General features: G+C 39.8%; 1 protein-coding gene across 1 annotated transcript in view; it reads right to left on the bottom strand.

The window, feature by feature from the left end:
* Positions 1 to 19,703, bottom strand: part of SHCBP1L (SHC binding and spindle associated 1 like) — a 34,796-nt gene extending 15,093 nt beyond the window's left edge. The window contains exons 1-5 of the mRNA XM_045982063.1: positions 19,116 to 19,703; positions 17,272 to 17,421; positions 9,212 to 9,426; positions 7,864 to 7,950; positions 7,570 to 7,788 (exon numbers count right to left, since the gene is read on the bottom strand). Of these exons, the coding sequence (XP_045838019.1) occupies positions 7,570 to 7,788; positions 7,864 to 7,950; positions 9,212 to 9,426; positions 17,272 to 17,421; positions 19,116 to 19,535 (1,091 nt within the window). The 5' untranslated portion in view covers positions 19,536 to 19,703. The remainder of the gene's footprint in view (positions 1 to 7,569; positions 7,789 to 7,863; positions 7,951 to 9,211; positions 9,427 to 17,271; positions 17,422 to 19,115) is intronic.
* Positions 19,704 to 25,232: the final 5,529 nt, after the last annotated feature.

The raw sequence follows: 25,232 nt of genomic DNA, 5'->3' as shown, positions 1-25,232 counted from the left end.
TGTGGTGTTAAAGTCCTCTACTGTTACTGTATTGAGTTTCTTTAAGTTTATTAATTGATTTATATATCTGCCTGCTCCCAAGTTGAGGGCATAAATATTTACAACTGTTAGGTCTTCTTGTTGGATAGACACCTTTTTTATGATATAGAGACCTTCTTCATCTCTTATTATAGTCTTTTTTAAAAATCTAGTTTATCTAATAGAAGTATGACTACTCCCTCTTTCTTTTTTCTTTCTTTTTTTTTTTTTAAGATTTTATTCATTTATTTGAGAGAGGCATGGTGAGAGAGGAACACAAGCAGGGAGAGTGGGAGAGAGAGAAGCAGGCCTGCGGAGCAGGGAGCCCAACTTGGGGCTTGATTCCAGGACCCCAGGATCATGACCTGAGCCGAAGGCAGACGCTTAATGAATGAGCCACTCAGATGCCCCTCCCTCTTTCTTTTGATGTCCATCAGCATGATAGATGGTTTTCTACCGCCTCTCTTTTAATCTAGAGGTGTCTTTGGGTCTAAAATTACTCTCTTGTAAGTAGCATATTGATGCTTTTTTCTTGCTTTTTTTATAAAAAATCCATTCTGATATCCTAGGTCTTTTTATTGCAGCATTGAGTCCATTTATGTTCAGATTAATTATTGATAGATGTGAATTTAGTGCCATTGTATTACCTGTAAATACGCTGTTCCTGCAGATTGCTTCTGTTCCTTTCTAGTCTTTGTTGCTTTTGGTCGCTCTTTCCTGCTCAGGGGGTCCCTTTTAATATTGTTTGCAGAGCTGATTTAGTGTTCATGAACTCCTTTAGCTTTCGCTTGCCTTGGAAACTCATGCTCTCTCATTCTATTCTGAATGACGGCCTTGCTGGATAAAGTCTTCTTGGCTGCATATTTTTCCCATTTAGCACCTTGAATATATCATGTCGTTTTTTTCAGGCCTGTCAAATTTCTGTGGACAGGTGTGCTGCTAACCTTATGTGTGTACCCTTATAGGTTTGGGACTTTTTGTCCCTACCTGCTTTCAGAATTCTCTATCTTTATATTCTGCAAGTTTCAATATATGTCTTTGTGTTCGCCTGCTTTTGTTGATTTTGAGGGGCGTTCTCTGTGCCTTTTGGACTTGAATGCCTGTTTCCTTCCCCAGATTAGAGAAATTCTCAGCTATAATTTGTCCAAATAAACCTTCTGCCCCTTTTTCTCCTCTTCTGGGACTCCTATGTATGGATATTACTGTGTTTTGTGGAATCACTGAGTTCCCTAAATCTATATTCATAATCTAATAGTTTTCTTTTCCTTTTCAACTTATTTTCTATAATTTATCTTCTGTATTACCTGTTTGTTCTTCTGCTTCTTCCATCCTCATTGTGATTGCATCCAGTTGGTTTTGCATCTCAGTTCAAGCATTTTTTATTTTGGCCTGACTAGTTTTTAGGTCTTTTGTCTTTGCAGCCAGGGTTTCTCTGGTGTCTTTAGGCTTCTTTCAAGCCCAGCTAGTATTCTTATGACTGTTCTAAATTTTTATTTAGGTACATTGCTTATATCTGTTTTGAGAAAATCCCTGGGTGTGATTTCTTCTTGATCTTTCTTTTGGGGAGAATTCCTCCATCTTGTCATTATGTCTAGGTTTCTGTCTTTTGCGTGTTATGAAAGCTTGTTTTATTTCTGCTCTTGAGAGTAATACTATATTAAGAAGTGTTCAGGGCCTGGTGCTTCAGGAAGTGTTTCTGTGTATGCTGTGTGCTCTCTGCTGTTGTGTTTTGGCTGCTCTTTCCCATAGGTCAGTCCTCTACAGAGTTCCTTTTTGCTTGTAGTGGGAAGTGTTCAGACTAGTATTTAACTAGGTGTGCTTGGATTTGTTAAGCCTGATAAAAAATTTAAAATTTAAAAAAAAATCTGATCTAAGAAAAAAGGAACCAAAAAAAAAAAAAAAAGACAAAAGGAAACAAAAACAAAAACCTATAAGCCTAATTCTAAAGAATACAAAGAAAAGAAAAAAGAAAAAAGCATGATTTAAAAAAAAAACCATATCAACAAATGAACTAAAAACCATAAGCCTGACACCAAAGGAAAAAGAAACAAAAAAGAATATATAAAAAATTAAAATAATAATAATAAAGAAATAAAATTGAAAGAAAGAAGAAAAGAAAGCCAACTAGCCTGGTCCTATTTCTACCAGAACTGGGCTGACACTCTGGAGTACTCTATGGTCAACAGACCTGGTTATGGTACATGCAGGGGTGAGAGTAGGGTGTTGGTCTTCTGAGGGAGAGGCCCTCTGAGCTGGTTCACAATCAGACCTGCCTTTGCAAAGAATCCCCTGCTGAGTGCAGGAGGGGCAGGGTTTTGTACAAGCCACTCCAGCGTCCACTGGACGTACTGGGTTTCTCTCTGAAGTCCATCCATGCTGGTAGAGGTGGGGGAGAGATGGTGTCACCCTGTGCTCTTTCCCCCAGGGAGGGGAACTCAGCCACAGGTGTTCAGGATGCTCTCACAGAAAAGCAAACAATATCCTTTCATATGTCCTAGGCTTTTGTTAGATCACTGCCCTCAACCTGTCTGTGCCCAGCTGTCAGCCCACGTGACATCCCAGTTCTCCTGTGTTTTATCTCTGTCACATGGTTGGGATTCAAAACTCCAAATCTTAAAGGGTCTGGCAATGCATGGACGGCTTCCCTCCCCTGGCGGAGACCCTTGTGGTGTGCTTGGCACCATTCTGTCACAGAAAAGCTGTCTCATGGCACATGCTCAGTGGCTGAAGTCTTGCAATATACATTTTAAACTAATTTTAGTCCACCTTCAAATAACACTATGCTACTTCATATATAGTATAGGTATTTTTTAACAGAATAGTCCCATTTCTCCCCTCAGTATATTACTGTCACTTATTTTACCAATCTATACACTATTGTCACCCAATACCATCACAACTAGTATGAAATGGTGTCTTCTTAATAAAGAAAATAAATAAAGATAAAGAAAAATAAAAGATTTTAATTTACCTTTATTCTTTCTCCATTCTACTTTTTTAATTTTTATTATTTTATTTTAATTTTATTTCTTCTTCTTCTTTCTCTTTATTTATTCTTTGTCTTCTTCCTTCCTATACATAAATCTGAGTTTCTGACCTTTAGCAATTTTCTTCTCTAAAGAACTTTTCATTTTTCTTGCAAGGTGATACATCCCCCCCAAGTTTTTTTTTTCTTTTTCTTTTTGTCTAAAGAGCTATTATCGTTTCACTTTTGAAAAATATTTTCACCAAATATAAAGGATTGTAGGTTGGTATTTCTTTAACGCTTTGAATATTTCACTCCTCTCTTACCTTGCTTGCATGGTTTCTTATAAGAAATGCATATAATTCTTATTCTTGTTCACCTATAGATAAGGTGTCCTTTCCTCCTCAGCTTCTTTATGTATAGTTTTCTTCAGTTTGAATATGATATGCCTATGTGTAGATTTCTGGTATTTATCATTCTTGGTATTCTCTGAGCTTCCTGGATCTATGGTTTGGTGTCTACATTTAATTTTGGAAAATCCTCAACATTATTATTATTTTTTTTTCAGATTTTTTTTTTTTTATTTGACAGAGAGAGATCACAAGTAGATAGAGAGGCAGGCAGAGAGAGAGAGGGAAGCAGGTTCCCTGCTGAGCAGAGAGCCCCATGCGGGACTCGATCCCAGGACTCCGAGATCATGACCTGAGCTGAAGGCAGCGGCTTAACCCACTGAGCCACCCAGGCGCCCCTATTATTATTATTTTTAAAGATTTTATTTATTTGACAGGCAGAGATCACAAGTAGGCAGAGAGGCAAGCAGAGAGAGAGGGGGAAGCACGATCCCGGCTGAGCAGAGAGCCCAATGCGGGGCTTGGTCCCAGAACCCCAGGATCATGACCCGAGCTGAAGGCAGAGGCTTTAACTCACTGAGCCACCCAGGCGCCCCAGTTCTCAACATTATTAATTCACATTTCCTCTGCTGCATTTGCTCTTTTTCTCTTCTGGCTTTCCAATTACACATATGCTGCACCCTTTGAAATAATCCCACAATTCTTGGCTGTTTTGTTTTCTATCCTTTTTTTTCCCTTTGCATTTCAGTTTGAAAAGATTCTGTTGCCACAGCTCACTCACTGACAAGCTCACTCACTCACAAGAATCAAGCTCACTCATTACTTCCTCAGTTTCATCCCATCTATTAGTAAGCCCTTCAAAGATATTCATCGTTTTTATTTAGTGTTTTTAAATTTCTAGCATTTTCTTTTAATTCATTCTTAGAGTTTCTGTCTTATGCTTACATTATCTATCTGTTCTTACATTTTGTGTCCTTTTTTCATTAGAGACTAACATATTAATTAGGCATTTTAAATTCCATCTGATTAATTCCAAAATCATAATTAAGTCTGGTTCTGATGTTTGCTTTCTCTCTTCAGGCTTAGGTTTGTTCTTGCCTTTTAGCATGTCCTGTAATAGTTTGTGGAAAGCCAAGCATGATATATTGACTAAAAACTGAAGCAAATAGGCTTTTAGAGTGCGGTTTTATATTAATTTGGCCAGGAGGTAAACTGTGTTTAATGTTTGCTATAGCTGTAGGTGTCAGAGGCCTCACATTCCTATGGTTTCCATATTTTTGTCTCCTCTGTTGCCTTTGAGTTTCCCTAAAAACTCCTCTTTAGACAGATTTTGTGTCTTTTAGTTCTTTTAGCTATAATTCAGTAATTATAGGAGCCTAGCTGATGTGATTGGTGTGATATGGTGGAGAGGAATTGTTCTATAATCTTTTTTTAAAAGATTTTATTTATTTATTTGACAGACAGAGATCACAAGTAGGCAGAGAGGCAGGCAGAGAGAGAGGAGGAAGCAGGTCCCCCACTGAAGCAGAGAGCCCGATGTGGGGCTCGATCCCAGGACCCCAGGATCATGACCTGAGCCGAAGGCAGAGGCTTTAACCCACTGAGCCACCCAGGCACCCCTGTTCTATAATCTTATGATGAAATATTGGTCTTTTAGTGGGTCTATATCCCTGGACTGTGACCTTCAGAAGTTTCTTAGTGCCCTCCTCTTCCCAGATATGGAGGCTAGAGGGGACTGGAGTCAAGGAAATGTCCTTCTCCCCTCAGTGGGAAAAGGCTCTGGTAAAGTCTTCCTCTGGAGAACAGATCTTTGTCATGGAGATGCTTTGGGTATATTTCATAATAGTAACTTTTCTCATCCCCAACCAGAGGCAGAATGGGATTTTTCTTGACTCTTCACCAGAATTCCTGGAGGCAAAACCTCACAGAGATGTGGGGTGTCTCCCTATGAACTGCATCCTCCCAGCAGTTTCTCACTTGCATATAGTCCACACTCAACCTCCAGCAGTTTATCAAAATTACCATTTGTGTTCTTACAGTTTATGGCTCTAGGTGGTTATCTGTTCCTGGTAAGCAGATCTTAGTTGTGATTCTGAATTTACTACTTTCTCTAGATTTCAAGGTAGTGGTTTGCCCTGTGACCTCAGTTTTCTTATGGGTCCAAGAAAGTCATTTTTGGTTTGTCAGCTTTTTTCTTTTCTTTTCTTTTTTTTAAAGATTTTATTATTTATTTGACAGACAGATATCACAAGCAGGCAGAGAGGCAGGCAGAGAGAGAGAGAGAGAGAGAGCAGGAAGCAGGATCCCTGCCGAGCAGAGAGCCTGATGCGGGACTCGATCCCAGGACCCTGAGATCATGACCTGAGCTGAAGGCAGAGGCTTAACCCACTGAGCCACCCAGGCGCCCCAGCTTTTTTCTTTTTTAAGAATGGGAGCGGTAATTAGCAAGCTCTTTTCATATCAGAGATGCATCTGAAAATATTTTGTTTTTTAGCTTCCATTTCTCTCTTGAGATTCTCTATCCATTTAGTAACACCAGTTTTCCCGTAATTCATTGAATATATTTAAATACCTGCTTTGAGGTCTTTGAAATCTAACCTCTGGGCCCATTCAAACTCGTATTTTAATAAATGTCTTTTTTCCTGGGTATGGATCTAATGTTCTGGTTTCTTTCCATGCCCATTAGTTTTTGGTTGAACACTGGAGACTGGAAAGTATATTCTCATAACTCTGGATTGTGTTTTGTTCTTCTGAGGATTGTTAGTCTTGTATTCTAGCAGGCAGTTAACTTGTCTGGGCTCAAAACGCAGCTGACATCTCTGTTCAGTTCTCTCAAGTTCCATGCTTCAACTATATACTTTTTTTTAAGCATGGGTCCCAAATTTTTCCCCCACCAATGCTAGCTAGCACAGTTTAGCAGTCAGTCAAGAATTTGGGCAGAGTTAATGCTAAAATTCTAGATCTCACCCCTTTTGCAACTCTCTTCTTTCAAGATATCCCACCTACATTTCCAGCTCTTCTGCCAGCTTTGAACTCTGTCCTTCCCATCATGAAATAGTTGGACTGCATTGTTTGCTGCTAGAGAGCTATGAGAACTGGTGATCCCTCTAAGACTGAAAAGGAACAAATTCCCATTTCTTACCCATTCCAAGGTTAAATACATTTCAAGGCTGTGGCCTGCTTTGGTTATTTTACAGTGCCTTCAAATACCTGGATACTTTAAATATATTTTTGTCCAAATTTTATAACTGTTATCTATGTAAGGATAATTTACTCCACCACTCCCAGACCTAGATTCTTTGTGATTATAACTTTTAAGATGAGAGAACCCTGTGCTACCTATGCCATTAGAATCTGAAGTCTAGTGATGATAACTTGTATTCAAATTCAACTCTTGTTGAATCTTGATTTCTACATAAGTACCTTTCAAAAATCTTATCTGTATTGACTTCCCAAAGTAGTCCCAAGGTTTTCTTAGATAGGAATCCCAATAACAACATCAAAAATAGACATTAAGATGGGATTCTTAATGATTAAAAAAATAAGTCAAACTTGAAAGAAAATACACAAAGAAAAGATTTAGGCTAACAGTAAATTGTTGGACAAGTAAAATGTGGCTCAGAATTTCTAAGGCACAGATGTGTACAAGTGGAACCTAAGTCAGATGTCCTTTGGCTCCATTCAAAATTTTCCATTAATTTTGAAACCACAAGCAAGAGTTCCTGTTTCCTCTCTATCTAAAACAAAGAGAGAAATATGTACTTTACTGCATAGTACTGTGAAAATATTTTAGGACATTTTGAAGTATTCTGGAGAATGATGCTAGTTAAATCTCCACTGTTTTATCATAAAAAGAACTTATCAATTTATGTTGGTTAAAAAAGAAGAAATTAAGAGGCAGCCAAATTAATCAACTTTCTCTTTACTTTGCATATTATATTTAGTAGAGATCTACCTCCTCTTTTCTTAGGCTTTGGCCAAAATCAAGACTGTAAAGATGAAAGATAAGAAAATAACAAGATTGGTAACATGTTTTCTTATCCGAAGAGCCAATGATTTCAGTGAACTCAGTTATATAAAAATAATTTTCCAATACTAGTAGTTGCACTTTGTTCTTATCTCAAAAACTGGACATCTAATTTTATAATCTACTTTAGTCAGGGTAACATATATGACAAGTGATATGATAAAAGAATGACCATGTAATCTTTTTGTTTAAAATAGAGCAAATATTACCGGAGTCGTAAATCTTCCCACATTTTCAGTAATCCACAGAGCATTACTATCTCATAGTATTTTTTCCAGCATTCAACGGCCTCTGCTGCAGATGGATCTTCCTTAATATTACTCTGATACTCGATGAGCTCAACACGTTTGTTTTTATATTTCTCCAAAGTTTTTTTGAAACGTTGTGCAATAGGACCAGGTATAGTTCCATCTTGTATATCACACCACCTGAAAAGTATCAATATAATTACAATGTTTATCTTATAATAATAATGTGCTGAGTTCATTTTTAACTATACTTACAAATTAATTCTTTCTTCAATCAAAGCAGTGTAATTCTCACAACTTTCTTCATCATCCCAGTCCCTCCAAAGAAAGTCATAAAAAAACCTATAGTGAATAAAAATAATTTAAAAGTGATCAAAAAGAGACAATACCATGTATATAATTAAAGACAATCTCATGTCAGAATTCTTTGTATGAATTCTAAGAAAAATGTTTTAAAATGACTTTTCAGTGAACTAGTATTAAAATCAAACCTTTAAAAATTAGATTACCTAGGTTCTATTTGAGGTTGCTACAGATAATATTCTTGAAGTGGTAATGAAAAATATTTCCAAATTTCCTAGATTTTGGCTATGGTTTTATTCAACAAAGAAATAATACTTAAGATATAATTAAATTTGTATATTCAGAGGAAGCATTAGAAAAATAAAAATATGCCCCCAAATACTCTGTATTATATTTTTGGACAGCTTCTCTCAAATTGTATCAACTTTTAAGAAGCAATCATAATGTAGGGGTGCCTGGGTGGCTCAGTGGGTTAAAGCCTCTGCCTTCAGCTCAGGTCATGATCCCAGGGTCCTGGGATCGAGCCCCGCACCGGGCCCTCTGCTCAGCAGGGGGCCTGCTTCCTCCTCTCTCTGCCTGCCTCTCTGCCTACTTGTGATCTCCATCTGTCAAATAAAATCTTTAAAAAAAAAAAGCAATCATAATGTAGATGATGACATCTAGTATTTGTAATGCCCTTACATGTGAAATATAAAATCTAATATATTTAAGATGCTTGAATGTGAACAAAATTTAATGCTACCTGTATCTAGCATTTTTTAAATCAATTTTTGAAAAAGCAAGATCAAAAAACGGCAGACTTGGGGCACCTGGGTGGCTCAGTGGGTTAAAGCCTCTGCCTTCGGCTCAGGTCATGATCCCAGGGTCCTGGGATCAAGCCCCACATCGGGCTCTCTGCTCTGCAGGGAGCCTGTTTCCTCCTCTCTCTCTGCCTGCCTCTCTGCCTAGTTGTGATTTCTCTCTGTCAAATAAGTAAAATATTTAAAAAAAAAAAAGGCATATTTTTCATTGCCTATATATAATATTTCAAGAAAATGTTAAAAGAGTTACAAATATGTTCATTAAAAATGAACAGGAGCACCTGGCTGACACAGTCAGTGAAACATGTGACTCTTGATCTTGGAGTCATGAAGTCAAGCCCCATGTTGGGTGTAGAGATTACTTAAATAAACTTAAAAAAATGGACAAATTGAATTCAGCATTGGGTAAAAATTAAATCAATAACTTTATGAAGCCCTTGTATATTTACATATTAACTTTTTGAATATGATAATTTTTAAGAGGTAAAAAGGTCTAATACCTTACAATTTCCAGGGCCAGAGCAATATCACGTATATCAGAATCTTGTCCTTCAACAGGGTATACTTCCAAGAGAGGCACACTATGCTCCAGTTCTTCTAAAATCTCATTGACCAAATCCCTTGGAATATTTGCAATGTTAGAAGAAAAGGGCTCAGCAACAGATACAGTAACTTTGAAACAAGATGATGAGCTTTGGTGTGGTTTACAAGTTACCTAAGATAAATATAACATTTGTAATTACAAATCAAAATAAACCACAGGATTTTTTCCTCACGCATCATCTGCTTATAAAATTTCTTCTTTTAAATTTTATGACCTCTTTAACCACACACAAATTATAGATCAATACTAAATAAAATACAATTTTTCAAAACCCTCCCTCTTTCCCTCTCCCTTTTTTTCTTTTTTCCTTTCCTTCCCTTCCTTCCTCTCCCTTCTCCTCTCATTTCCTTCTTTTCTTTCTTTTAGTTCCAGTGTAGTTAATAATGTTATATTAGTTTCAGTTGCACAATATAATGATTCAACAATTCCTCTTATTGGTCAGAGCTCATCAAAGTAAACATTATTACTCTGCAGTTATTTCACCCATCCCCCAACCCACCTCCTCTCTGATAAACATCTGTTTGTTTTCTATAATTGAGAGTTTGTTTTTGGTTTGTCTCTCGTTTTCTTTCTTAAATTCCACATATGAGTAAAATCATATGGTATTTGTCTTTCTCTGACTGACCTACTTCACTTAGCATTATACTCTCTAGATCCATCCATGTTGTTGCAACTGACAAGATTTCATTCTTTTTGCGGCTATATAATATTCCATTGTGAATATATATACACATTGTCTTTTTTTTTTTTTTTCCCCTTTTTATTTATTTATTTCTTTTTCAGCGTAACAGTATTCATTCTTTTTGCACAACACCCAGTGCTCCATGCAAAACGTGCCCTCCCCATCACCCACCACCTGTTCCCCCAACCTCCCACCCCTGACCCTTCAAAACCCTCAGGTTGTTTTTCAGAGTCCATAGTCTCTTATGGTTCGCCTCCCCTCCCCAATGTCCATAGCCCGCACCCCCTCTCCCAATCCCACCTCCTCCCAGCAACCCCCAGTTTGTTTTGTGAGATTAAGAGTCATTTATGGTTTGTCTCCCTCCCAATCCCATCTTGTTTCATTTATTCTTCTCCTATCCCCCTACCCCCCCATGTTGCTTCTCCATGTCCTCATATCAGGGAGATCATATGATAGTTGTCTTTCTCCGATTGACTTATTTCACTAAGCATGATACGCTCTAGTTCCATCCACGTCGTCGCAAATGGCAAGATTTCATTTCTTTTGATGGCTGCATAGTATTCCATTGTGAATATATATACACATTGTCTTAATCCTTTCATTTATCACTGCACATTTGGGCCACTCCCATAATATAGCTATTTTAAATAATTCTGCAATACACTATTGGGTATTTACTCAAAGAATACAAAAACACTAGTTCAAAACTAGTTCTATTTTTAATTTTTTTTAAAGATTTTATTTATTTATTTGACAGATAGAAATCACAAGTAGGCAGAGAGACAGGCAGAGAGAAAGAGAGAGGAGGAAGCAGGCTCCATGCTGAGCAGAGACCGACGAGGAGCTTGATCCCAGGATCCTGGGATCGTGACCTGAGCTGAAGGCAGAGGCTTTAACCCACTGAGCCACCCAGGCGCCCCTATTTTTAATTTTTTGAGGAACCTCCATAATGTCCTCCAATGGCTGCACCAGGTTGCATTCCCACCAATAGTGTGCGGGGGTTTCTTTTTTTCCATATCCTCAACACTGTTGTTTCTTTTTTTATTTTAACCATTCTGACAGATGTGAGGTGATATCTCATTGTAGTTTTGATTTGCATTTCCCTGATGATCAGTTTGAGCATCTTTTCATGTGTCTGTTGGCTGTGTCTTCTTAGGAGAATTATCTGTTCATGTCTTGTACCCATTTTTTAATGGGATTGTTTTCTGGCTGTTGAGTTGTATAATTTCCTTTGTATTGTGGATATTAACCCTTTATCAGATATATCATTGGCAAATATCTTCTCCCGTTCCATAGGTTGTCTTTTAGTTTTGTTGCCTATTTCCTTTTCCTTGCATAATCTTTTTATTCTGATGTAGTCCTAACTACTTATTTTTGCTTTTGTTTCCCTTACCTCAAAGAAGACATATCTAGAAAAATGTTGCTATGGCTGATGTCAGAGAAATTACCACTTGTACCCTCTTTTAGGATTTTAATGGTTTCAGGTCTCACATTTAGGTCTTTAATTCATTTTGAATTTATTTTTGAATGGTATAAGAAAGTGGTCAAGTTTCATGCTTTTGCATGTTGCTGCCCAGTTTTCCCAACACCATTTGTTGAAGAGACTGTCTTTCTTCCACTGGATATTCTTTCCTGCTTTGTCAAAGATTAACTGACCATATACTAATGGGTTTATTTCTGGGGTTCCTGTTCTGTTCTGTTGATCTATGGTGTCTATTTTTGCGCTAGTACCATACTATTTTGATCACTACAGCTTTGTAATAGAACTTGAAGTCCAGAATTGTGATGCCTCCAGCTTTGCTTTTTTTCTCTTTTCACAGTAGTTTTGGTTATTAGCATCTCTTGTGGTTCCATATTCTAGTTCTCTTAAAAATGCTGTTGGTATTTTGATAGGGATTGCCTTGAATGTATTGATTGCTTTGGGCAGTATAGACATTTTAACAATATTTATTCTTCGAATCCATGAGCGTGGAATGTCTCCATTCGTTTGTGTCATCCTCAGTTACTTTTATCAATGTTTTATAGTTTTCAGAGTACAGGTCTTTCACCTTTGGTTAGGTTTATTCTTAGATATGTTATTGTTTTTGGTGCAATTGTAAAGGAGGTTGATTCCTTACTTTCTCTTTCTGCTGCTTCATTATTGGTAAAGAACTGCAGTAGATTTCTGTATGTCAATTTCGTATCCTGCAACTTTACTAAATTCATGTATCAATTGTATCAATTTTTTGGTGGAGTCTTGGGTTTTCTATATAGAGTATTATGTCATCTGCAAATAGTGAAAGTTTTACTTTTTCCTTGCTGACTCAGATACCTTTTATTTCTTTTTGTTTTCTGAATGCTCTGGCTAAGACTTCTAGTACTGTGTTGAACAACAGTGGTGAAAGTGGACATCCGTGCCTTGTTCCTGACTATAGAGGAAAATCTTTCAGTTTTCCCCATTGAGGATGATATTAGCTGTGAGTTTTTCATATATAGCCTTTATTATGTTGAGGTATGTTCCCAGTTTAGAGGATCTTTAATTTGGACACATTTAAGGGATCTCTCAGTGGATTCTGGAAGCTGGCTGTTTACCTGATTCTACTGTATCATAGTTCTAAAGAGGGAATAGTCACTGTGAACTGTTCTCAACATTTACATCTTACTTTGTGACTATTGCCACAAACTCCTATCTTTAGTTATAGAATCCTTGGTTTTATTTATTATTTATTATTTTTATTTTTGGGGGGAGAGGCAGAGGAAGAGGGAGAGAGAGAATCTTAAGCAGGGTTAAGGCTCCATACCCAGAATGGAGCCCAATGAGAGGCTCAAAATGGATTAAAGACATAGAGAGCCTAGAAAACACAGGCAGTAATCTCTTTGACATCAGCCATGGGGACTTCTTTCTAGATAATGTCTCCTGAGGGAAGGGAAACAAAAGCAAGTATAAACTATTAGGACATCATCAAGATAAAAAGTTTCTGCACAGCGAAGGAAACAAGCAACAAAACTAAAAGGCAACCTACTAAATGGGAGAAAATAGTTGCCAATGACATATCTGATAAAGGGTTAGTATCCAAAATATATAAAGAACTTAGTTCAACAGCCAGAAAACAATCCAAGTAAAAAATGGGCAGAAGACATGAACAGACATTTTTCTAAAGAAGATACTGAGAGTTAACAGACAAACAAAAAGACTCAATGTCTCTCATCATCAAGGAACTACAAATCAAAAGTACAATGAGATATCACCTCACACCTGTCAAAATGGCTAAAATCAACAACACAATAAACAATAGATGGCAGTGAGGATGTGAAGAAAGGGGAACGCTTGTGCACTGTTGGTGGGAATGCAAACTGGTGCAGCCATTCTGGAAAACAGTATGGAGGTTCCTCAAAATGCTAAATGTAGAATTACCCTATGATCCAGCAATTGCACTACTAAATATTTGCCAAAAAAACACAAAAATACTAATTCAAAGGGATACATGCACCCCAATGTTTATAGCAGCATTATCTACAATAGCTAAATTATGGAAATAGTGCAAGTGTCCATCAATTAATGAATGGATAAAGATGATGTGGTATATATACATATGTGTATATGTATATGTATGTACATATATACAATGGCTTATTACTCAGCCATAAAAAAGAACAAAATCTTGCCACTTGCAAAGACATGGAGAAAGCTAGAGGGTATTATGCTAAGTGAAATAAGTCAGTCAGAGAAAGACAAGTACCATATGATTTCACTTATATGGGCATTTAAGAAATAAAACTAACAAGCAAAGGGGGAAAAAAGAGAGAGGCAAAGCAAGAAAAAGACTCCTAACTATAGAGAACAAACTGATGGGGACTAGAGGAGCAGGGGATGAGTCAAATAGGTGATAAGGATTAAGGAGTGCACTTGTCGCGGCAAGTCAAGCACTGGCTGTTGTATGGAAGTGTTGAATCACTGTATTGCACATTTGAAACTAGTATTACACTGTATGTTAACTAACTGGAATTTGAATAAAACTTTAAAAAAATAGATTCTCTAAATTTATTGATAGTGTCTACACATGTTCTTTGTACAAAATGTTGAAAAGTTAAACATAATCTACCAACTACTGTTAACCTTTTTATATTCCAGTTTTATTCCTATGTCCTTATATAATTTACATAATTGGATCATACTGAATATCTAGTTCTGTAATCTTTTATTTTATCTTACATATATAATGAGCGCTTTTCTAAATCATTAGAAGTTTTTTGTTAATATGTTTTATGACCACATAATATTCTATTTTATGGATATATCATCATCTTATTATTAAAGTTTTATGATATTACCAATTTTTAATTTTTTTTTTTTTTAGATTTTATTTATTTATTTGACAGACAGAGATCTCAAGTAGGCAGAGAGGCAGGCAGAGAGAGAGGAAGAAGCAGGCTCCCCGCTGAGCAGAGAGTCCGATGCGGAGCGCAATCCCAGGACCCTGGGATCATGACCTGAGCCGAAGGCAGAGGCTTTAACCCACTGAGCCACCCAGGCGCCCCACCAATTTTTAATTTTTAAAATATCACTGTGATCACTCAATATATAAATCTTTTTCTGCATATCTGATTTCTGTAGACTAAATTTCTAGAAATTAAGTGAACCTGAGCAGAAGGCAGATGCTTAACCAACTGAGCTACCCAGGTGCCCTTATTTTAAAATGTTCAATATATTTTGGCAGACTGCTTTTTATAGAGGTTATAAAAAAGTGGGGTGCCTGGGTGGCTCAGTGGGTTAAAGCCTCTGCCTTCGGCTCAGGTCATGATCCCAGGGTCCTGGGACTGAGCCCCGCATCGGACACTCTGCTCAGCGGGGAGCCTGCTTCCTCCTCTCTCTCCGCCTGCCTCTCTGCCTACTTGTGATCTCTCTCTCTCTGTCAAATAAATAAATAAAATCTTTTAAAAAAAAAGTTCCCTTAATTTCTGGACCATTTTGTAACCAAGATTAAGGATATGCTAGATTTTCTTCCAATCAAATATTTCCAAATTTTTTGTCATTGTGTGAATCTGTAGTAGGCAGAATAATGACCCTCAAAGATATTCATGTCTTTATCCTTGGAACCTGTTAATATATTAATATTACTTTACATAGTAAAAGGAACTTTGCAGGTGTGGTTAAGGTTAAGGAGTTGAGATAGTAAAGCTATCCTGAATTACCCAGTTGGGCCCATTGTAATCATAAATCTTAAAGGACATGTACTTTTTCAGCCTGCAAAGAACCAGACAGGTAGAATCTAAGTAAGACTTTGAAGATTAAGAGAGGGGGCCAGAAGTCGTGGAATGCAGGAAGCTTCTAGAGGCTGGACAAGACAAGGAAACAGATTCTCTTCTAGAGCCTCCAAAAGGGAATGCAGCCTTGCCTATATCTTGATTTTACCTCACTGGGCCCATGTCAGATTTTTCTCTATTGAATTATAAGATAACAAATTTGTATTGTCACCAAACTTATGGTAAATTCTTACAGCAGCAACAGAAAACTGAGCATCTAAAGAAAAAGAGAATGAGGTCCATAGAAATAAATTATTGTGACCTCAGAACAAGGAATATCATAGAGCAACTATTGATAATTCAATCCAAGTAAGATTTAAGAAGCTTTGGCAGACCAAACAACATCTGAATTGTGCAGCACTACCTTAAGAGCTAGTTTTACTGCCACGTATTTCAAAGAATTAGAATCTGCCAATATACTATTCTGTTTTTTGCTCTGTTCTCCCCTTTTCTTCCACCTTTCTAGTATTTACAGGACATTGGCAATCTCTAGAGAATTGGCAACCCCTAGAGGATTCTAGCAATCTAATTATCTGTAATCTTGTTATTTTTGGAGTAAGAAAGAGAGCAAATAATTAATGTGTTACATGTAAACCTTAGAACTTGATATAATTTCTAGATAATCTAATCCAGTGAGTTTTCACATAAGTTTAAGGATCTTTCAAGAATTTATGGCATATAGAGGCTATCATGAGGTGTTGGAAGAAAAGCCAAGTTAATTGCTAGAATGCCATCCCCTTCATTTCAGTCAGAAATGTCCTGCTTTAATGTGTTGTACATGTCAGCCTTCCACATAAAACTTGACTAAAACCACCTCCCCTGCAAAATGTTAAAGATACCAATGTAGTACACCTCCTCTTATTTTATCCATGTGAAAAAGTCCAGAGAAGTTATGAAAGTTCCAGGGAAAAGTTACTCAAAATCTGAGGTTGAGGGGTGCCTGGGTGGCTCAGTGAGTTAAAGCCTCTGCCTTCAGCTCAGGTCATGATCTCAGGGTCCCGGGATTGAGTCCCACATCGGGCTCTCTGCTCAGCGGGGAGCGTGCTTCCTCCTCCCTCTCTCTCTCTCTGCCTCTTTGCCTACTTGTGATCTCTGTCTGTCAAATAAATAAATAAAATCTTAAAAAAAAAAAATCTGAGGTTGAGCAAGCTCAAAGAAACACTAAAAACAGGATATTATTGAAAAACTAATTCCAAGTCTCAATTATATTTTTTGTATAGTCTCTATGATAAAAAAAAATGTCATTTTTTATCTGTAAAAATACCATTAATTTACTTTTCCATAGCACATAGAAGTGAATTATTTTCAGGTAGTGTGCAATGTAATGAATTTCAAACACAAATTTTTCTGGTAACCAAAACAACAGATTTGAAATATCTGAGGTAGGGATACCATTTGTGATTATAGATATTAATGTCTACACAGGGAAAAATAATCTTTAAGGGAATCAAACTTATGACATCAAATATGCTACAGTATTTAACCCATAGACCTAAAAAAGTAAAATATTACCAGATGAAGGCCTGGAAGTTGATATATTATACTAAAAGGGTACTTTTCATGGGAAGAAATTTCAAATTTTGCCAACAGTTTTCTAATCCATTTTTTCCTGTCTTACTCTAACTAAACCTCATAATTCATATAAATGCAGTTTAAATGCAAATGATGGAAAAAGGAGGCCCAAGTCTGTTAAAGCCTAAATTACTAATTTAAGGAAATGCACTTTTGCTATGTGAGCAATTGAAACTAAGCTAATAAATACTGTCTGATACACTAGATTCCATTTAATAATTAACTGTGCCCAGGTAAATGGACGCTCATATCCCCCCTTCTTTTTACGCTATTAATTTGCTTAGAAAATTAAAATAGTCATTAACCTTTGTCAGCCTGCATTTAAGTATCAAAGTCCCAAATTAGTAAGGTCATATTTGGTCTTCAAAAGAACTAATAATTTCACTCAAAAGAACAAAGCTCAGGTAAAAGTTATTTACCTCAACCAGTATACCAACAAAAGGGATAGAAGCTTCTTCATATTTCACAAAGAATAACTCAGGATTCGTCTTCCAGACTCCAAGCCATTTGTCTTTCAACTTTAATTTTTCTGATAGATATTTACTCATAGCTTCATCAGCATCTTCTGCCTAGCAAAAGAAAAAATGTGTAAGTATATAAAATTATAGATTTGTATATAAATATTTTTACTGATTTCTATTTAAATATGAGATGGATATACCCTTAATAATAAAAGAAAAAAATTATCTGCTACCTGGAAAGTAACAAATTTTAATTGAATCAATATTTACTGGAAAATATCAGAAAAATTAAAAACTTAAAAGAGATCCATTCACTCAATAGAGTAATTCAGTGCTGAAACATCTATTTGTTATATATATTTAAGTAATTTGTTTTATTAATCCACTGAGGAGAAAGAACTGTAATTATACATTAAAAAATAGTAATTATCTTTTTAAAAAACAGCAATTATTTTTCTGAACTTTAAAGATACAATAACCTATTTAAAACAGCACTCCCTTCTATAAAACAAATGAGCATATTAAGCATTCAACAAACACTACCCATTTGATTTTTTAAAAAATTCAGTTACCTCAAGGATGATAATCATCAGGAAAGCTATGTGAAACTCAGTCATTAGAACCGGTCTGATTAATGGCACAAAATTTTCTATAAACGTATTTCAGTCGCCTTTCAGAGACTTCGTCTCCAACCCTCATTATCAGATATAACTTGGCCATTAATACTGTCCTAGTCTTGGGGCGCCTGGGTGGCTCAGTGGGTTAAGCCGCTGCCTTCGGCCTGGGTCGTGATCCCAGGGTCCTAGGATCGAGCCCCACATCGGGCTCTCTGCTCCGTGGGGAGCCTGCTTCCTCCTCTCTCTCTGCCTGCCTCTCTGCCTAGTTGTGATTTCTCTCTGTCAAATAAATAAAATATTAAAAAACAAATACTGCCCTAGTCTTATGTTAGATACATTCTTAGAAATAAAATTTTCATCCCATTGTAAAATACGGTTCACCTACAGAAAATCTGAAAAATGCACAATCTGTAAGGAAAACAAAACCCACTCCTGATCCTGACAGCCCAAATAACCATTGTTGCTAATTCCTTCCAGTCGTTCTCCTGTGCTTGTATTCATCCATGCGTATGAATCATGTTTTGTTTTGTCTCCTGGGTGTTTTTTTAATATTATAGTGTAAGATATAACTAATGTTCTTGAAAACCCAATTTTTTTCCTCTGCATGGGTCTCCACTCTATGCAGCCACAAGTTCTTTACTGCCCCCTTAGTCGGAAGTTTCGTTTCTAATTTTTAATTCTAATACATACCAGTGTCCAATATCTTTGTACACAAAATCTTCTATAACTTAAAAAAAAAAAGAGGCTAGAAACATGATATTTGTTCTCTGCAGTATTACGAGGTACGTGTATCGTGGATACGAAACACCCCAGACGGTCCGGGAACCGTCGAGTGTACACCCGCGCAGTACTGTCGGGTCAAAGCCCAGGCTAGGTCACGGTGTCCTTATGTGGGGACACGAGTCGTGAAACGAGAGAACTGAGACGCAAACCTGGGCACCGATGAGGCCTGTCGGTCTAAGACGGACACGGGGGCACTGACTAAGGCCTAGCGATCTCCGTCTCTTGGAAGTTGCCAGAAACCCGGCAAACGCTCTACCAGGGCTGCCCCCCTTACTGACAGTGGTTTGAGTGCGGGAAACGCAACGGTAACTGGCTCCGGGCCAGGCCGGGTGCCTCTGGCTCGGCGGACGGCCTCTAAATGCCAGGCCCACGTCCTTCTCGGAACCGCAGGCTGACCCTCACCTTACAGCCCTGCAGCACCTCGTCGCAGTACAGCGCCACCTTCTCGTCGCGCCACATCCCCCTCATGGGGGCCACGCAGACCGGGGGCAGTGGCTGCGCCTCCTCTTCATCCTCTTCGGGCACCGACAGAAGGGGCTCCTCCTCCTCCTCCTCCTCCTGTTCCTTCGTCCCCTCGCCGTCGCCCTCGGCCTGAGCCGCGGGCAGGAGCTGCAGCCGCCGCCGGGCCGCCTCCCGGCCCGCCTTCCCCTTCACGGGCCGCGGGGACGCCGCCACCGACCGCACCGGGGATGCGGCGCTCTTCAGGGTCCCCACCAACACCGAGTCCCCGGTGGGCGCCGACACCTGCTTTTCGCCTCGCCTGCCGGGGCTGACGGTTCGGACGGAGTCCTCCGGCGCGGAAGCCCTGGGCCCCGACGCCATCTCCTCACCGCGAGGACCAGCTGCAGCCGTTAGTCACTTTTCCCGCTCTCAGCCCGCGGGCCAATGAGCGAGCGCCGCCCGCGGAGCCCGCAACGAGCGCGGGGCCTCGAGGGGCGCCGGGCCAGGTGAGTTGGGGGATGGGTGTGGGGGCGGGGGCGGGGTGGAGGGGACCGCGGCCCGCGAGGTGGTGCCGGGGCGCGGATGCTGCAGGGCGGGGCGGAGGTGGACAGCGTGGCGTTCGGCGTGGCGCCCCCGCTAGGTGGCGCCGGGGCGCAGGGCGCTCGCCCTAACCCGACGCCGCTCCCCTTGGACCTACCCAAGGAGAGAATTCTCTCCCCAGGGTCCCCTCCGTGTTCAGGGTGCTTGTGAGTCACCCCCAGGTCATCGTGACCTAACTCATGCGCCGCCTACACTGCACACGCGCACATCTGCACAAACACAATCTGAAAGAAAATTCAGTTTTACGCTGGGGACTCGTGGTAAGTGGAACCCTCTGCTCATGACCAAAGGACACTTTAGTGACAAATCCAGCGATCTAGATTTCCCCCAACCTATTCACACGGTTCTCAATATAAATCTGCCTTTACATTTTGAACAAGACACTCATATTTTGCCAAAAAAGCGTAGGTTAGTCTCTTTTCATGTCTCTGTTGTGCTGCTCAAAATTCTCATTAAAGATTATATTATGTAACTTCAAGTAGATTCAAATTTCCAGCTGGGAGGAACGTGTGCAAACTAAGAATACCCTGACAATAAAAGTCTGCTCAAGATAATAGATTTTGGAGAAGAACAGAGACCACTCGTTTCTGTTATATTACTATTAAACGTGCATAGAGCTGGTTGGAATAACTCCTGTTTGCTCTCTAGCTGTGAAAAAACTGCACCAGGGCCAACAGCTCCCACAACGAACAGCACTGGGAAAACACCTGCCTTCCTTCACACTCATCTGGAAGAACACTGTGTTAAATTTGGAATTTATTTTGAGGAAAATATTAGTCTTAATACCATGTTCAGGGAATAATTCCATTTATCACATTTGACTCTATGTTTATTCCCTTTGTCAGGAGCCCTAGATTTTGTTTAAAATTGTACTTAGCTACAGACTTCACTTACTGAAAGCAAAATGTATTTACTTTAGCATTTCTTCAAAAAGTTTGTTTTTTAATACATTTTAATACATTGTCATTAGATTCAGAGTTACAGAGACCACTTGTCCTAGTCAAAAATTTAAAAACAACAATAACTTCTTTAAAAAACAAAACAAAACAAAACAAAACCCCAACAGATATTTTAGGAACCTGCTATGTGCCAGGCAACACATAGATGTCAAAGTTATAGAAATAAAAGACTGAGTTTTGGGTGCAGATGGGTTAATAGATGATTGTGTTTGGTAAGCATCCTGATTTTAAAAAACATATTTAGGGGCGCCTGGGTGGCTCAGTGGGTTAAACCTCTGTCTTTGGCTCGGGTTGTGGTCTCAGGGCCCTGGGATCAAGCCCCGCATCCATCGGGCTCTCTGCTCAGCAGGGAGCCTGCTTCCCCCTCTCTCTATGCCTGCCTCTCTGCCTACTTGTGATCTCTGTCTGTCAAATAAATAAATAAATAAAATATTTTTAAAAAATTTAAAAAAAACGTGTGTGTATTCTGCAAGCATATATTCTGCAAGTGTGTATATATATATATTTTTTTCTAATCCCTTTATGGGAAAAAAAGAACTTTCTTCCCAGAAGTGATACTTAAGTTGAGTCTTTTTTTTTTTTTAAAGATTTTATTTATTTATTTGACATACAAAGTTCACAAGTAGGCAGAGAGGCAGCAGAGAGAAAGGAGGAAGCAGGCTCCCTGCTGAGCAGAGAGCCTGATGCGGGGCTTGATCCCAGGACCCTGAGATCATGACCTGAGCAGAAGGCAGAGGCTTTAACGCACTGAGCCACCCAGGCACCCTTAAGTTGAGTCTTGATCATGAAAGCAATATCTGTGTCGTTTCGAAATAGAAGGAAATTTAAATTAATTGTACTTCCAATGCTTGGCAATAACTACTGTTAGATTTTGGAATATTTTCTTTCGATAGTTTTTCCTATCACATTATTACATAGTTTATATCATAATAACTTTTTAATTAATCTTTTATTTAGGCTAAGCATTTTCTTATTACAAATTATTTAAGTACATTATTTTCAATAGCTGTGTATAATTTCCGTAAACCCATACTTTTAGATGTTTGAGCTACATTCATTTCCATAATAATGAATATGCCATTTTGATATATCTGTACATAAGTTTTGCCTGTATTTTGTATCCCCCACACTCACCCCCCAGGGAAAAGTGGGATTCCCAAGTCAGGATGTGTAAACATTTTAAGGCTGCTGGTATTGCCAAGTTGTTTCCCAAAAAGGATGTGTATGAATTTCCACTTCCGTTAGCAGATATAATTCTCAGGTGGAGTGTGTTATGAAATAGTAGATTATAGACACCGAAGCTAGGAACAGAATGGGAGATGGAGTAGGATAAACATTCCAGGCAGAGCGTCATTAGTGATTTTACAGAAGGGTAAAAGAATTTGGTCTGGGTAGCTTAGTATGGCTGCATTAGAGGGGGCAAACTGGGACAAAACCTCAAGTTGGAGAGACGTACAAAAGCCATCTCACAGAGGGTCATGTATGTTACGTGTATAGGGAGCTGAATTCTAACCATACTGAGAAACTCTCCCTTATCTAACTTATCTAACTTGATATTCCACTAACTAACTTATCTAACTAACTTATCTAACTAGATATTCCACTAGCACCCTTCGGATCCACTCCCACATACACTTTCCCAGGTCATGCCAGTACATGTCGGCCAGTCCTCTCTGGCTGGACCCAGTACATCTCTGGTTGGGTTAGGTTGTGTCTTCAGCCTATTTATCAGACTGGGGGGCTGGAGGGAGTATGGGGTAGGCCCTCAGTGGTGCATGTAGTCTTCCAAGGCAGAAGCCTACATGTCATCTGCAAGCACAGGGGACTCTAGCTTTCAGTGGGGAGAAGTGAGCTCAGAGGATTCAGGGGAATCTGGGGATTCAGTATCTCCCATTGCATCAACCAGGATGTCCTCATACCAAGCCTCAGGATCTCTCCCTCCCAATCAAAGCCTGACTGGTTTAGCAATCCTGCCTCTGAGAACTCACCCTTCCCTGGAACGCCATTCCTTTTTTTTTTTTTTTTTAAGATTTTATTTATTTGAGAGAGGGAACATGAATGGGGAAGAGGAGGAAGAGAAGGAGAGAGACTCAAGCAGACTCCCCACTGATCACGGCGCTCAAGGCAGGGCTCAACCCCAGGACCCTGAGATCATGACCTGGGGCTGAAGTCAGACACTTAACTGACCAAACCACCCAGGCGTCCCTGGAACTTACCCTTATAAAAACCCCAGAGCCCACGTTTTTTTCTGCCCTTCAGCTATAAATGAGTCTCTTTATGTGCCGCAGTGGAGGCCTTCTGGCTTTGACACTTCACCTTAAATCGGTTATCTCAGCATTTCTTTGTCTTATGCCAGTAAATACATAATACTCAGCAAGGGAACATTGATTCCATCGTCCTTACAACACTGTCTCCACCAAACCACTCCAGTGTCTGACATCGGACCACCAGGGCGTTCTCGTCCCTCTCCCCCACAGCGGAAGTTGGAATAATTGCAACGACATAGCATGCTAGGAGCCATCAGTATACCATGTACCACCAATGACAGCGTCCTCATTGATGGTGGTCTAGACGGTGATGCAGCTCCAACATGTCATTTTATTTATTTATTTTGACAAAGAGAAATCACAAGCAGGCAGAGAGAGAAGGGGAAGCAGGCTCCCCACTGAGCAGAGAGCCCGATGCGGGGCTCGATCCCAGGATCCTGAGATCATGACTTGAGCAGAAGGCAGAGGCTTTAACCCACTGAGCCACCCAGGTGCCCCATCCAACATGTCATTTTATAATCTGTTTCCATACTGTTTGCCTTAGCTTGGGTCTCCTGGGAGGGATGAGAGGCAATGATTTGCATAAGGAGAATTTGGGGAGGTGCTTTCGAGAACGATATCTATAAGGGAAGGAGGGAATCAGGAATGGACAAAGGGAACTGTGGAACTCTGATGAGATTGTAACAGAGTTCTCAGCCATTCCTCCTGGAAGCTCTGGGCTAGGATGGCCCTTTTGAGTTCTGGCCAGGGGTGGCCCTTTACATCCACGCATCTTCCTGTCATTGGAGGTGAGCTGCCCACGGAGAGAGGCATGACCTTGATGTGGGAGCTCCCTTTGAAAGCGGCCAAACTGACTTCCAAAGCAGCTGTGCCATTTTTGCATTCCCACCACCGATGAATGAGAGTTCCTGGCGCTTTACATCTTCACCAGCGTTTGGTGGGGTCTGTGTCCTGGCCATTCTCATCGGTGTGGAATAGTAGCAGCACCTTTTGACAGAGGGTAACTCCCAGAGAGGGCTTTAGAGGTGAGTTTTCAGCGTCCAAGAAAATGATATCTTGGTTCTTTTTTTTTTTTTAAGATTTTATTTATTTATTTGACAGAGAGATCACAAGTAGGCAGAGAGGCAGGTAGAGAGAGAGGGGAAAGCAGGCTCCCCACTGAGCAGAGAGCCCGATGCGGGGTTCGATCCCAGGACCCTGAGATCATGACCCGAGCTGAAGGCAGAAGCTTTAACCCACTGAGCCAACCAGGCGCCCCTGGATATCTTGGTTCTAAAAGAAGGCCTGGGGAAGAAAACCAGAGCATCCACTCCACATAGCTGTCAGACTGCGTTAAAGAACAGAACTCTATTTTGGGAGAGTGGACTTGCTGTGGGCTCCTCCAAGCCATTGGCCTCTAACACAGTGTAGTCCTGCACTTGAGCTTACTGTCTAGAAGTCAGTTGGTTTTAGCTCTGGGTATTAATGGGAAACCATAAAGAGTGTTAGCCATCCTCCCCGTAAGCCCGGGGTTCAAGGGAGTTGAGGGATGGAGACAGGCAAAGTTGTTGAATGTCCATGTAGCTGATCTCACTGGGCTCATGGTTTCGAGCTTCCTTTTCCTCCAGCACTTTCTCTCCATTTATGTCTTTGGTGAAGTTATATTGAAAAATGAATGGTCGAGAGCATGGACTCTGGCCAGACTGCATGGGTTCTCTGACTTCTCTGACGTCAAGTAAATTTCTCCTCCTCTTTAAGGCCTTTTCGTTGCCAAAATGGGGCTGTAATACCAGACTGTGGTAGGGAATTTCTGCGCCCTTGGCCTTCTGTTTGAGCTGTGTGGGAGGCACATCCCATCCAATGTTCAGTCGGCTTCTGCTTTCCCAGAGCAGTTCAAACGACTCTTGCATTTGGTTAGTGATTCTCACTGGCACATCCTTGAGTGGTCCATGAGGCCAGCTCTGTACTCTTGGGGTTGAAAAGCTCATTACCCTTCTTTCTTCTTGGAGGCTTTTCCTTGAATTGGCTCTTCCTTCCCATTGAAGTGGTGAGATACAAGAGGACGACTGTTGAGCGGGTTCCCAGGTGGAAAGGGCAGGCAGTGGCCTGGCTTGCACGGACACTGAGCTAGGCCTGCCTACGGTACAGGAGAGTCTGTGGTTCCTGCAAACGCGGGCTAGTTTCCACACTGGGCTTTATGGCCAAAACCTGCTGGCTTTGTCTTGTTTCTCACAAAGACCTTCTGCCTGGTTGTAGCAGAATTGAACTTGAGA

This window comes from Meles meles, chromosome 17 (genome assembly GCF_922984935.1).
Source record: "Meles meles chromosome 17, mMelMel3.1 paternal haplotype, whole genome shotgun sequence".
NCBI classification, from domain to species: domain Eukaryota; kingdom Metazoa; phylum Chordata; class Mammalia; order Carnivora; family Mustelidae; genus Meles; species Meles meles.
Note: the sequence above shows the minus strand (reverse complement) of the source record. Positions and strands in the feature narration are given on the sequence as shown.